This window comes from Trachypithecus francoisi, unplaced genomic scaffold (genome assembly GCF_009764315.1).
Source record: "Trachypithecus francoisi isolate TF-2019V2 unplaced genomic scaffold, Tfra_2.0 Lachesis_group11, whole genome shotgun sequence".
NCBI classification, from domain to species: domain Eukaryota; kingdom Metazoa; phylum Chordata; class Mammalia; order Primates; family Cercopithecidae; genus Trachypithecus; species Trachypithecus francoisi.
In genome coordinates this window covers 130,091,142-130,103,612 of record NW_022681456.1, presented here as the reverse complement: position 1 = coordinate 130,103,612, position 12,471 = coordinate 130,091,142, and the positions used below count along the sequence as shown (strand labels likewise).

General features: G+C 41.6%; 1 protein-coding gene across 1 annotated transcript in view; it reads right to left on the bottom strand.

Moving 5' to 3' along the window:
• CACNA2D4 (calcium voltage-gated channel auxiliary subunit alpha2delta 4) overlaps nt 1-12,471 on the bottom strand; it is a 128,507-nt gene that overhangs the window by 95,176 nt on the left and 20,860 nt on the right. Inside the window, exons 7-9 of the mRNA XM_033223267.1 lie at nt 1,073-1,133; nt 283-433; nt 24-98 (exon numbers count right to left, since the gene is read on the bottom strand). Coding sequence (XP_033079158.1) covers nt 24-98; nt 283-433; nt 1,073-1,133 — 287 coding nt within the window. The remainder of the gene's footprint in view (nt 1-23; nt 99-282; nt 434-1,072; nt 1,134-12,471) is intronic.

The window sequence follows — 12,471 nt, the reverse complement described above, 5'->3', positions numbered from 1 at the left end:
GTCAGGCCACAGTGGACACTCACCTCTCGATTGTCTCGGTCTGCCTGGACGAGGATCCCTTTAAAACAAGGCTCGATGTAATGGACGTAGTCATTGTACTGCAGTCGCAGTGAGGCGAGGGGAGGTGGGGGGAGAATAAACAGCATCAGTTTGCAAAGTCCAGGCCCAGCAAACACACTCATGCAGGGTCACAGGGTGGTCAGGGGCTGTGGGTCACCTTGGCACCTGTGTATGATTTCTAGAGGAAGTGAGAGCTATTCTAGAACAGGAAGGCACATTTACCGCAATGATATTAACAAAGTCATTCTCCCCCAGGGTGTCCAAGATAGTGGTGATGGTGTGCTTGGCAATAGTCATCCTCAGCCCCTTCATACTGCCACTCACGTCCACTAAAATCACTATGTCCTTGGGAGAAGTAGCAGCTTGAATGTACCTGCGGAAGAAAGAAAGTGACATGCCCAAGATGGGAAAACCAAAGCCAGAACCAATACCTGACCAAGGGTCTGCAGTTATTTCTATTCAGATGCTGGCTCAAGCCCACCCAAAGTTCAGGGCAACCCATCTATGGCAGGTTTTACATGTTTCATAACCACTCGACACAGTTCTGGAGCCATCTGGAGCGGCAGTGGTTGGAGATGTGCCCACCTAACAGGCCAGGTCAAGCCCTGGAGGTAACCCTTGTCCCTTTTGATTTAGAGCAACCAGGGTCCCTGAGGGGCTGATAGCAGAAAGGGAGAGAGCTGGGCTTCAGATTCTGTTACAAACTTGCCAAAAAAGGGGTGTTGAAGGAGAGGAGAGCCTAACAAAAGGTTGATGTGGAGACAGCTCAGTGTCCCGGAAGGAGGTTTAGGTTGGGAAAGACACGTATGATCAGTCCTGGAGTAAGGCAGCTGCAGAGGGAAGGGAGGAATGCTGGCGCTCTTCCTGTTCTTGTGTCTGGTTAGGGTTCTATACACCCAAGGCCCTTGAGTGGTGGGTCGGGGAGCGGGTGGGAGCGGAGGAGGACGAGGCAAAACCCAAAAGCTATGAGATAAATACCGGGGCTGCAGACCTTTCCCCTGTGAGCTCTTACCAGCCGCGGTTTCGGCAGTCAAAGGTAATGACTCCATTCTCATCAGGTGTCCATTTTATACCTGGGGGAATGAAGACTTGTTCTTTTACTAGCTTGGTGAGGCTGCCCCAGATCCCCTGGCTGGGTGTGGAACCCCAGGATGGCCACAATCCCCAGGGCAGAACAGCTTTGGAGCTAGGGAACAGGGTGGGGACCACTGGGACATGCCCTGTAGATTGAGACAAGCTGGCAAGGAGACATCTACCAGCCAAACTGCCCAGATGCAGAGCTGGGGGTAATTTCAAAGGTAGGCCCACATAGGTGGTGCATGGGACTCATTTGTGAGGCAAAACCTCATATCAAATAGTGGAAGGGGACGCTTTGGAGAAGTGTGACTTTTAACATCCATTACCATCCAGCAAATTGTGGACAAAATGTTGTTCACAACAACTGCTCTGACTTCTAACCCACTTGCCTCTAGGTGTTAAGCTCATTAGCACTCAAGATCCTTCCTGTTGGCTGGGATGGGATAAATGATTTGGTTCTATGACTGTAGGCTCTTTGAGGTCAGGGATTCCTAGAACACAGCAGAATATGTGCTTAATAAACATCTGTTACCTGAATGAAAGGACAAATGAGTGGATATGAAAGATCTTGCGTTGACCCAGTAGCAGAATGCTGGTGTAGATTTTTATCCTATTCACCTAATAAAAAAATCTGTATAGATGCACAGAAAACACTGACATAATCCACAATAGAATCTCGACTTGAAAAGACTTTATGATTGGCAATAGTGGGTTTAAAATAAGAAGAGTAAAAATAACAGGTAGAATTGCAATGTGTTGTGACTGGGATAGAAAAAATGACTGTAGCAATATCATGAATGTCTAGAAGCTCCAAGGGCCCTTCCTACTCCGCAGTGGTTAGACTTCAGATGACATACACCCTCTGAGGCATTGCTGGCCTCTCAAAGGCAGGAGAGGTTTTCAGAGACCATGCTCTTCAAAACCAAACCAATGAGAACACAGCCCCAGGGGTGAGGCGTAAGTGTGAGGTCAGCTAGCACCCAAAGCCTTGAAGGTGGGAAGCACAGCCATGGGAGTGTGGTGTGATGGGAGCTTGAGTACCACTGGTCTGACCTAGTCTTGCAGCCAGTCATGGGAAGTGGGGCTTTCCTGAAGCCGCATTCTTATAGTAACATAGTAGTGGGGAATTTGATCCTTAGAACAGCAATGAGGAGGAGAAGCTGAGTCTGAGATTACTGACTCTTAACCAAAACCTTCAAAGAGGACTTTGGAGGTCCTGGATAAGGGTACCCTCAAGTCCAAGTGGAAACAGAAGCAAATTTTCTTGTGGATTCCCAACTCAGACTCACTGGACTCCAAAGATGACAAGCAGCATGGCCTCACAAGCAAAGATTGCCAAATATATACAGAGAAGACCCCTATTCGCGGGAAGCAGCAGACTCAAGCGCTACCTTAAGAGCTGGATATAGCTTCTCAAGAGTTATAGATGTTGGAATGGCCAAGTACCAAACACAAACTAGGTAGGTATGAGAACAACACACAATACAAAGAACATGCAAGAAATGACCAGGAATGAAGAAACAGTTTTGCAAATATGAAGCTTTCAGAGATGAAAAAATGTATAGGTTGAAACAAATAACTTAAATGGAGAATGCTTTATTCATGGGTAAAAAGAAAATGCATACATTTGTGGATGTGTCTAGAGTTCTACTGAGGCTGGAATGAGAAGGTTTAATACACATCTGATTGGAGTCACAGAAAGAGAAAAGGGAGAGCATGGAGGAAAGGTGATGGTTAAAGAGATGATATTGGCAAATATTCTAGAACTGATTAAAAATGCAATTCTACAGATCCAGGAAGCACAGTGTATCCCAAGCAGGATGAATAAAAAGATATTCACATATAGACATACCGTAGTGGAACTGCAGAACTCCAAAGGCAAATAAATAAATAAATAAGCAAACACCACAAAGGCAGCCAGAAAGCCCACAACACCTACAAAGGAAGAGCAGTTAAACGGATAGATTTTCCTAACATCAAAGAAAGCCAGAAGACAGTGCATAAACAGTTTTCAGATGTCGAGCGAATAGAATTATTAATTTAGAATTGCATTGTCAGCAAAACTATCCTTCAAGAATGAGGATAAAAGGAAACATTTGTAGATAAACACAATCTGAAGCAGTTTATACTGAAGGCCCCGCTGTAGAGGAGCTTCTGGAGGATTTACTTTAAGAAGAAGGAGAATGATCTGGGAAAAACATCCTGACATGCGTGAGGGAATGGTGAAGAAATAAAATGGTAAAGAAGTCATTAATTCCAAGCAAACGATATTTATATCAAATAACAGCACCCGTGTGTCTGATTTGCGGGGACGACAAATCTGAAATATTGGCAATAGGATGAGAGTCTAGAAGAAAGAGATGGAAGCACAGAAGTTCTAAAGGCCTTTGCTGACCGAGAGGAGAGTGAAAATAGTATTTAATTTTAATTTTTTATTTTTAGAGATGGGATCCTGCTATATTGCCCAGGATGGTCCTGAGTTCCTATGCAAGGGAACCTCCTGCCTCAGCCTCCCAAGTAACTGGAACTATAGGTGCAAACCAGGTTCCCAGCTTAATTTTAAAATGTTATTGTATTAAATATGCCTGATAAGATTTCAGGGGTAATGACTGAAAGAATAAAAACAAGGGGACAAGCTCTAAACTGCTAGATAGAAAAAAAGTTATTTTAGGGACATTTATTATTTAAATGTTAAGTACTTAAATAGGAAAAAAGAAGAAAAAGCAAATATAAAAACACCAGGACAAGTAAAAAATTTTAAAAATAAGATAATAGGCTTCAAGATGGCTGACTAGAGGCATCTGGTGCTTTCCTCCTCTACAAAGAAGGACAAAAATAGCAGGTAGATAATCACACTTTGAATAGATCATCCAAGAGAGAACACTGGAATTCAACAGAGAGTGACAGGAAACACCTAAAGCAAGGAAGAAGACAGAAGCAAGTCTCCCCGCGTGGTCAGGATTGGCTGGGAGCCTCTCCAGGCTCCTCAGTGCAATGAAAGGATAAGTGAGAGACCCCCAGAAGTCCTCATTCCCACCATGGATTCATGCAATCCTAGCCACAGGAGAGCCTCTAGACTCTTGCAAGCCTTGTGACTAACATAGGGAGCTGCTTGGAGCCTGGGTGAGGGCATTGCTCCAGAGAGGGAGCTCACACTGGATCTCATACACTCCCAGATCCCTAAGCAGCAGCAGCACAGCACGTTACAGAGTCCAGACTCCACCAGACACCTGGGGGCCCAACAGCTTCTGGATCTTCATATCCCTGAAGACCCACTGACATTTCCTTCCCACAGGCACCACCATGGCTGGATGCTGCCACCAGGGCTGAAGCGTGAGTTATTGGCAATAACACCACTGCCCTTGGCAGTGAAATCACCACACATTTTCATGCACCCTGAGGACAAAATCCTCCATGTACAGCCATTGCACCATAGGCTGCTGCCAACAGGGCTGAAATACAAGTGAAGCAAGCACTCCTCAGCTGCCTGTACCTGGCTGCTGCCACTGAAAGCGACCTCACCCTCCCCAATAGCAGGGCTGCAGCACAGCCACTGCTGCCCCAACCCCAGCATTCCACCAGGGGCCAAGGGATCACCCCACCCTTGCCTACCACAGCCAGTGTCTGCATGCACCAGCAGAGGGCATGGGGACAAGTCCACCTGACCTGGCTCTGTGTTACCCCCACCCAGTACCAGTAGCCTGTCTGGGGCCTGGGAACTGCCCAGCCCACTCCATCACTACTGGCACCTGAGAACTTCTCCAGGGTCCTGAGTTCAGGGCCACTCAACCTCCTGCTACCACCACAGGTCACACCCACCCTTACATGCCACCTGCAGGCCTGGGGACTGAACTGCCCAGCTCATCGCAGCCACTGCCAAGAGCAGCACAGACCACTTAGGAGGCAGAGGGTTGCCCCACCACTGCTACTGGTTGCATCACTTTTGCCACACCCACTTCTCTGGGTCCTGAAATCCTGCCCACCAACCTGGCCCACCACTACCACTACTGTCCCCTGAGCAAGCCAGTTGGAGGCCCAAGAATTGGCCTGTCTGAACCCACTAACACCAGTGCCAGTATACACCTCCCTGGGACCCAAGGACATGCATGCTTGGCCCACTGCCACAACTGGGGCCCAAGGACAGGATCACCTGGCGTCCTTGTCCCCAGAAAAACTTCACCACAGCCTCCACTAACAATGGCACCCTAAGCCACTGAGGAAATCAAGACACCACCGATGCTGTTTACAGCTGAAGAAATCATATGGAGACTACACTACTGCATGCATCTAAGATCAAAGTAAAAATGTCCTACCCAACCATACCATAGATACAGCTTTAGGAAAAAGTCCTCCCATATAACAGCAAATTTTAAAAATGGGAAGACGCGACTATTACACCAGATGCACGGATATCAATGTAAGGACACAAGAAATATGAAAAAGCAAGGAAATACAACACCCCCAAAGAACACAATAATTCTTCAGCAACAGATTCCAATCAAAAAATAATTTATAAAATACCAGAAAATGAATTTGAAATAATATTAAAGAAGCTCAGTGAGATATAAGAGAAGACGGAAAAGCAATGCAAAGAAATAAAAAACTCAGGATATGAATGAGAAATTTGCTAAGAAGATAGATATACTTACAAAGAACCAAGCAGAAATTCTGAAGCTGAAGAATTCATTGAATGAAATACAAAATACATTTGTAAATGTTAACAATAGACTAACTCAAGCAGAAGAAAGAATTTCAGAACTTGAAGACAGGTCTTTTGAAATAACTCAGACAAAAATTTTCTTTAAAAAAAGAATAAACAAAGCCTATGTGACATATAGGACATCATTAAGTGGCCAAATGTTCACATTTTTGGTGTCCCATAAGGCAAAAGAAACAAAAGGATAGAAAGCCTATTTAACAAAATACTAGCTGGAAACTTTCCAAGTCTAGCAAGAGATTACGACATCAGGATACCAGAGGCGCATAGATCCCCAAACAGATATAATTCAAAAAGATCTTCTTCACAATACCTTGCAGTCAAACTGTAAAAAGTTAAGGACAAAGAAAGAATTCTAAAAACAGCAAGGGAAAATTGTCTAGTGGCTTACAAGGCAACGTCCATGAGACTAGCAGTGGATTTCTCAGCAGAAACTTTACAGATCAGGAGAGAATGAGAGGATATATTCAAATTTCTTGGAAAAGGAAAAAACCTACTAGTCAAGGATACTATAACCAGCAAAGTTGTCCCTCATAAACAAAGGAGAAATACAGTATTTCCGAGATAAACAAAAGCTGAGGAAATTCATCACCACTAGACCTGCTCTACAAGAAATTCTTGAATTGTCCTGAAAAAGAAAGGACAATATCTACCATCACGAAAACACATGAAAATATAAAATTCAAGTAGAAAAAAAATCATAAAATTCACATGAAACTGAAAAAAAAAAAAAGCCAGAATAGCTAAAGCAATCCTGAGTAAAAACAAAAACATAAACAAAAACAAAAAACAAAGCTGGAGGCATCACACTGCCTGACTTTCAAAGTATGTTTCAAGGCTATAGTAACCCAAACAGCATGATATTGGTATAAAAACAGACATAAAGACCAATGAAACAGAATAGAGAACCCAGAAATAAATCCATAAATTTACAGTCAGCTAATTTTCTTTTTAAAAATTAATTACTTAATTAGGTTTTAGTGGTAGGGTCTTGCTCTGCCACCCAGGCTGGAGTGCAATGGTGTGCAAGACTCACTGCAGTCTTGAACTCCTGGGCTCAAGCAATCCTCCCACCTCAGCCTTCCAAATAGCTAGGACGATAGCTGTGCACCACCACACCTGGCTACATTTTTAAATTTTTTGTAGAGATAGGGGTCTCACTATGTTGCCCAGGCTGGCCTCAAACTCATGGCCTCACATGATCCTCCCACCTTGATCTCCTAAAGTGATGAGATTGCAAGTGTGAGCCACCATGCCTGACCTCAAGCCAGCTAATTTTCAACAAAGGCACCAAGAACATACAATAAGAAAAGAACAATCTGTTCAATAAATGGTGCTGGGAAAACTGGATTTCCATATGCAGAACAATAAAACTGGATCCCTACCTCTCATGATTTACAAAAATCAACTCAAAATGGATTAAAAACTTAAATGCAAATCCCCAAACAATAAAGCTACTAGAAGAAAACGTAGGGGAAATACTTAAGAACATTGGTCTCTACAGAAATTTTATGGATAAGACCTCAAAAGCACAGGCAACAAAAAACAAAATAAACAAATGGGACTCTATTAAGCTAAAAAGCTTCTGCACAGCAAAGGAAACAACTTACAATGAAGAGACAACCTGTTGAATGAGGATAATTATTTGAAATATTTGAAAATATTTACAAACTATTCATCTGACAAGGGACTAATATCCAGACTATCTAAGAAACTCAAACATCTCAACAGTAAAAACAAAACAAAACAATCCCATTGAAATGTGGGCAAAGGACATGAATAGACATTTCTCAAAAGAAGACATACAAATGACCAACAGATATATGAAAAAATGCTCAAGATCACAAATCATAAGGGAAATGCAAATCAATACTATAAAGATATATCATCTCATCCCAGTTAGAATAGCTATTAAACACACACACACACACACACATACACACACACACACACACAACAGATGCTAGCAAAGATGCAGAGAAAAAGAAACTCATATGCCATTGGTGGGAATGTAAATTAGTATAGCCACTATGGAAAACAATACGGTGATTTCTCAAAAAACTAAAAATAGAACTACCATGTGATGCCATGTCCTAGAATTTATCCAAAGGGAAAGAAATCTGTTTATCGAAGGTATACCTGCACTTGCATGTTTATCACAGCACTATTCACAATAGCAAAGATACAAAATCAACGTAAGTGTCCATCAAAACATGAATAAATAAAGGAGATGTGATATATACACACAATGGAATATTTGGCCATAAAAAATGAAATGCCATTTGCAGCAACATGGATGAACTGGAGGTTGTTATGTTCAGTGAAACAAGCCAGGCACAGAAAGACGAACATTGGGCTGGGAGTAGTGGCTCTTGCCTGTAATCCAAGCACTTTGGAAGGCTGAAGCAGGAGGATCACTTGAGGTCAGGAGTTCAAGACAAGCACTATGTGTTCTCATTCATATGTGGGAGCTAAAAAAGTTGATCTTATGGGGGTAGAGAGTAGAATGACAAATACCAGAGTCTGGGAAATGTGCATGGTGGGTGGATGGAGGAGGAATAAAGAGAGGAAGGTTAGTGGGCACAAACATACAATTAGATAGAAGGAATGAGCTCTAATATTTGATAGCAGAGTAGGGTGACTATAGTTAGCAATGTATTGCATATTTCACAATAGTTAGAAGAGAGGACTTGAAATGTTCCCAACACATAGAAATGATAAATACTCCAGGTGATGGACACCCCCAAATACCCTGACTTGATCATTACACATTCTATGTATATAACAAAATATTACATGTTCCCCATCAATATGTACAAGTATTGTGTATCAGTAAAAATAAGATGATAGCATATTCAAATATACCAATGTTCACAATAAATGTAAATATGCTTAACTTGCTAACTAGTAAAAGCGATTGCCAGTTTGGATAAAAATATAAAAGCTATAAACTATTTTCAACAGATATGGCTAAAATGACAGAAAGTTTGAAAATAAAGGGATAAAGGAAAAAGTATGTAGCAGGTAAATATCAACCATGAGCATGCTGGTGTCACTCTACGACTATCAGACAAAAGACATTAAAATAAAAAGTGTGGTAGGAGATCATAAGGATCAAGCAAATATCAAATCAGCAAAGATATAGAAAATGTAAGCAATACAATTAACAAGCTTGATCTAATGGCATGTACAGAAGTTTTCATCCAACAATGAGAGCACACATATTCTTCTCAAGCACATAGGGAATATTGACAAAACTTGATGTCACACTAGGCCATTAAAATAAATTTAAATTAATTTCCCTTATATGCGCCAAATTCTTAGACCACAAAGCAATCGAGCTAAAAATTTAGAATAAAAACGTAAATATAAATATTTATCTACATTTCCATATTTGTAAATTTAAAAACACACTTTTAAATAACTGAAATATTGAAGAAATCACAGATAAATTTCAAAATATTTAGAAGCAAATGATAATTAAAACACTACCTCTATACCAAAACTACAGGCAACAAAAGAAAAAATAAACAGATTGCATATCAAAATTAAAAAGCTGTATATATCAGAGTGAAAAGGTAACCCATAGAATGGGAGCAAATATTTGTAAACCGTGAATCCGACAAGAGGTTAATATTCAGAATATATAAAGAACTCCTATGACTCAACAACAACAACAACACCTGATTTTAAAAAGAGCCAAGAACTTGAACAGATATTTCTCAAAGATGAGCAAATGGCCGGTAAGCACATGAAAAGATGTTCAAAGTCATTAATCATTAGGGGCATGCAAATCACAGTTGCCGTTAGATGCCACCTCACACCCATTAGGATGGCTACTACCAGGAAAACTAAAAAAAACTAAACAAAAAGAAAACTCCAGAAAATAACAAGCTGGCAAGGATTTAGAAAAGTTGGAACCCTTGTGATAGAGGCCTCATCATTTTACAATCCCACGTGTGTGTGTGTGTGTATATGTATGTGCGTGTATATATATGTACACACACAAATGAAATATTATTCAGCTTCAAAAAGAAGGTAAATTCTGACATATGCTACAATATGGATGGACCTTAAGGGCATTATGCTAAGTGAGGTAAGCCCATCACAAAATGACAAATACTGTATGTTTCCACTTATATGATGTACATAGAATAAATTCATAGAGATAGGCATAGAATGAGGGTGCCAGAGGCTAGGGGGGAGAAGAAAATGGAGAGTTATTACTTAATAAGTATAAAATTTTGCAAGATAAAAAGTTTTGGAGATGGATGGTGGTGATTGTTGCACAACAATGAGAATGCACTTGTTATCAGTGATACTTTTAATAGGTTCACTTAAAATGGTTAAGATAGTAAATTTTTATATTATATATATTTTTGCCATAAATAAAAATAAAATGTAAAAGAACTCACTACCAATAAAAACCTGTGAGATGCAGCAAAAGCAGAGCTTTTAGTGGCATAGTGTAGAATTAACATTTATTTTAGAAATACAGGGAGGCTGAAACTTAAAGCTAAGTGTCTCATTTAAGAAGTTAGGAGGAGGAACAAAATAAACTCAAAGAAAGGGAAAAGAGAACATAAGAAAGAGCTAAAATAGATGGAATAGAAAATAGAGAAATAGTTAAAAGCAGTCAACAAAGACAAAAGATGATTCCTGACAAGACTAACAAAGTAGAGAAATCTACGGGGAATTGAAAAGAAAAAAATGCCTAATACTGTAAATTAAAAGGGGACACAATTACAGATACAGCAGAGACTTAAAATATGATAATAAGAGAATAATAGATTCATACAAATAAATTTGAAAAGTCAGATAACATGGATGGATTCTAAATAAAACTACTTCAAATTTTAAGAAATAGAAAGCCACATTAGCATTACAAGTGATCAATAAATCAAAGCGGTAATTTTATCTTCCCATAAGAAAACATCAGGCCTACATGCTTTATAGATGAAATCTATCAAGCATTTGAGGAAAAGATCATTCTAATCTTATTCAATATTTCAAAAAACCAGAAAAAGAAGGACTAGTCCCAAATATATTCTATGATGCTAGTATAATTTTGAAGACCTAACAAGGATAGTAAAGGAATGACAAATTATGGGACCATTTCACTTATATAGAAGCAAAAATCCTAAATAAAATATTAATAAACCAAATCTGGCAATGCATAAAAGGATGATTTACTATAATCAAGTTAGGTTTCTCATAGGGATACAAGGATTGGTTAACATTAGAAAATTCAATAGTTGGCCGGGCGCAGTGGCTCAAGCCTGTAATCCCAGCACTTTGGGAGGCCGAGACGGGTGGATCACGAGGTCAGGAGATCGAGACCATCCTGGCTAACACCGTGAAACCCCGTCTCTACTAAAAAATACAAAAAACTAGCCGGGCGAGGTGGCAGCGCCTGTAGTCCTGGCTACTCGGGAGGTTGAGGCAGGAGAATGGCGTAAACCCGGGAGGCGGAGCTTGCAGTGAGCTGAGATCCGGCCACTGCACTCCAGCCTGGGCGACAGAACGAGACTCTGTCTCAAACATAAATAAATAAATAAAGAGCCCTTGGGCCCTGAATAATCAGTATTGGTAACCAGGTAGTACACACTGTGGGCCTTGAGTCAGACTCTGAGACATGCTGGCTTCAGGTGTGACCCAGCACATTCACAGCTGTGGTGGCTATGAGGACAGACTCCTGCTTGAGAAAAGCAGAGGGAAGCGTACAGTGGACTTTGTCTTGCAGCTTAGGCATCAGCTTGGACACAGTCGGGGCAGAGCACAAAGTGGGCTGTTAGAGTCCCTGATTCCAGGCCCTGGGTCTCGGGCAGAACTTCTGGACCTACCCTGGGCCGGAGGGGAGTCCACTGCCTTGACGGATGAGTCTCACAAACTGCAGAGCCCTTGGGTCTTTAAGTGAGCATTGGCAGTAGCCTGGCAGTACTTCCTGTGGGCCTGTGGTGGAGGTGGACATGAGGAGTGACTCTTCTGCCCGGGAAAAGGGGAGGGAAGAGTGGAAGACACTTTGTCTTGTGGTTTGAGTACCAGCTCAGCTGCAGTAGAATAGAGCACCAGGTAGATTTCTAAGGTTTATGACTCCAGGTTCTGGCTCCTGGGCTGCTTCTGTGGGCCTGCCCAGGATCCGGGGATCTTGCTCCCCTGAAGGGAAGGACACAAGCCTGGCTGGCTTCAACACCTGCTGATCATAGAGCCTTAGACCTTTGAGTGAACATAGGCAACAGCCAGGTGGTAGTTACAGTGGGCCTTGGGAGAGACCCTGTGCTGCCCTGGTTTCAGGTCTGACCCAGCATATTCCCGGTGATGGTGGATACAAGGGTGCTTGCGTCACCCCTCCTCCAGCTCCAGGCAGCTCAGCAGAGACAGAAACAGAGAGAGAGACTTTGTTTGTTTGGGAGAAAGTAAGGGGAGATAACAAATCTCTGCCTGATAATGGAGAGAATTCTTTCAGATCTTATCCAAGAACACCAAGATGGTATCTCTGCAAGTCTACAAGAACCATAGTGTTAACTGGGCTTGAGGTATTCCCTAATGCAGATATGGCTGTAGTGACCAAACACTTAGATCACAACACCCAAGTCCCTCTGAATACCTAGAAACCT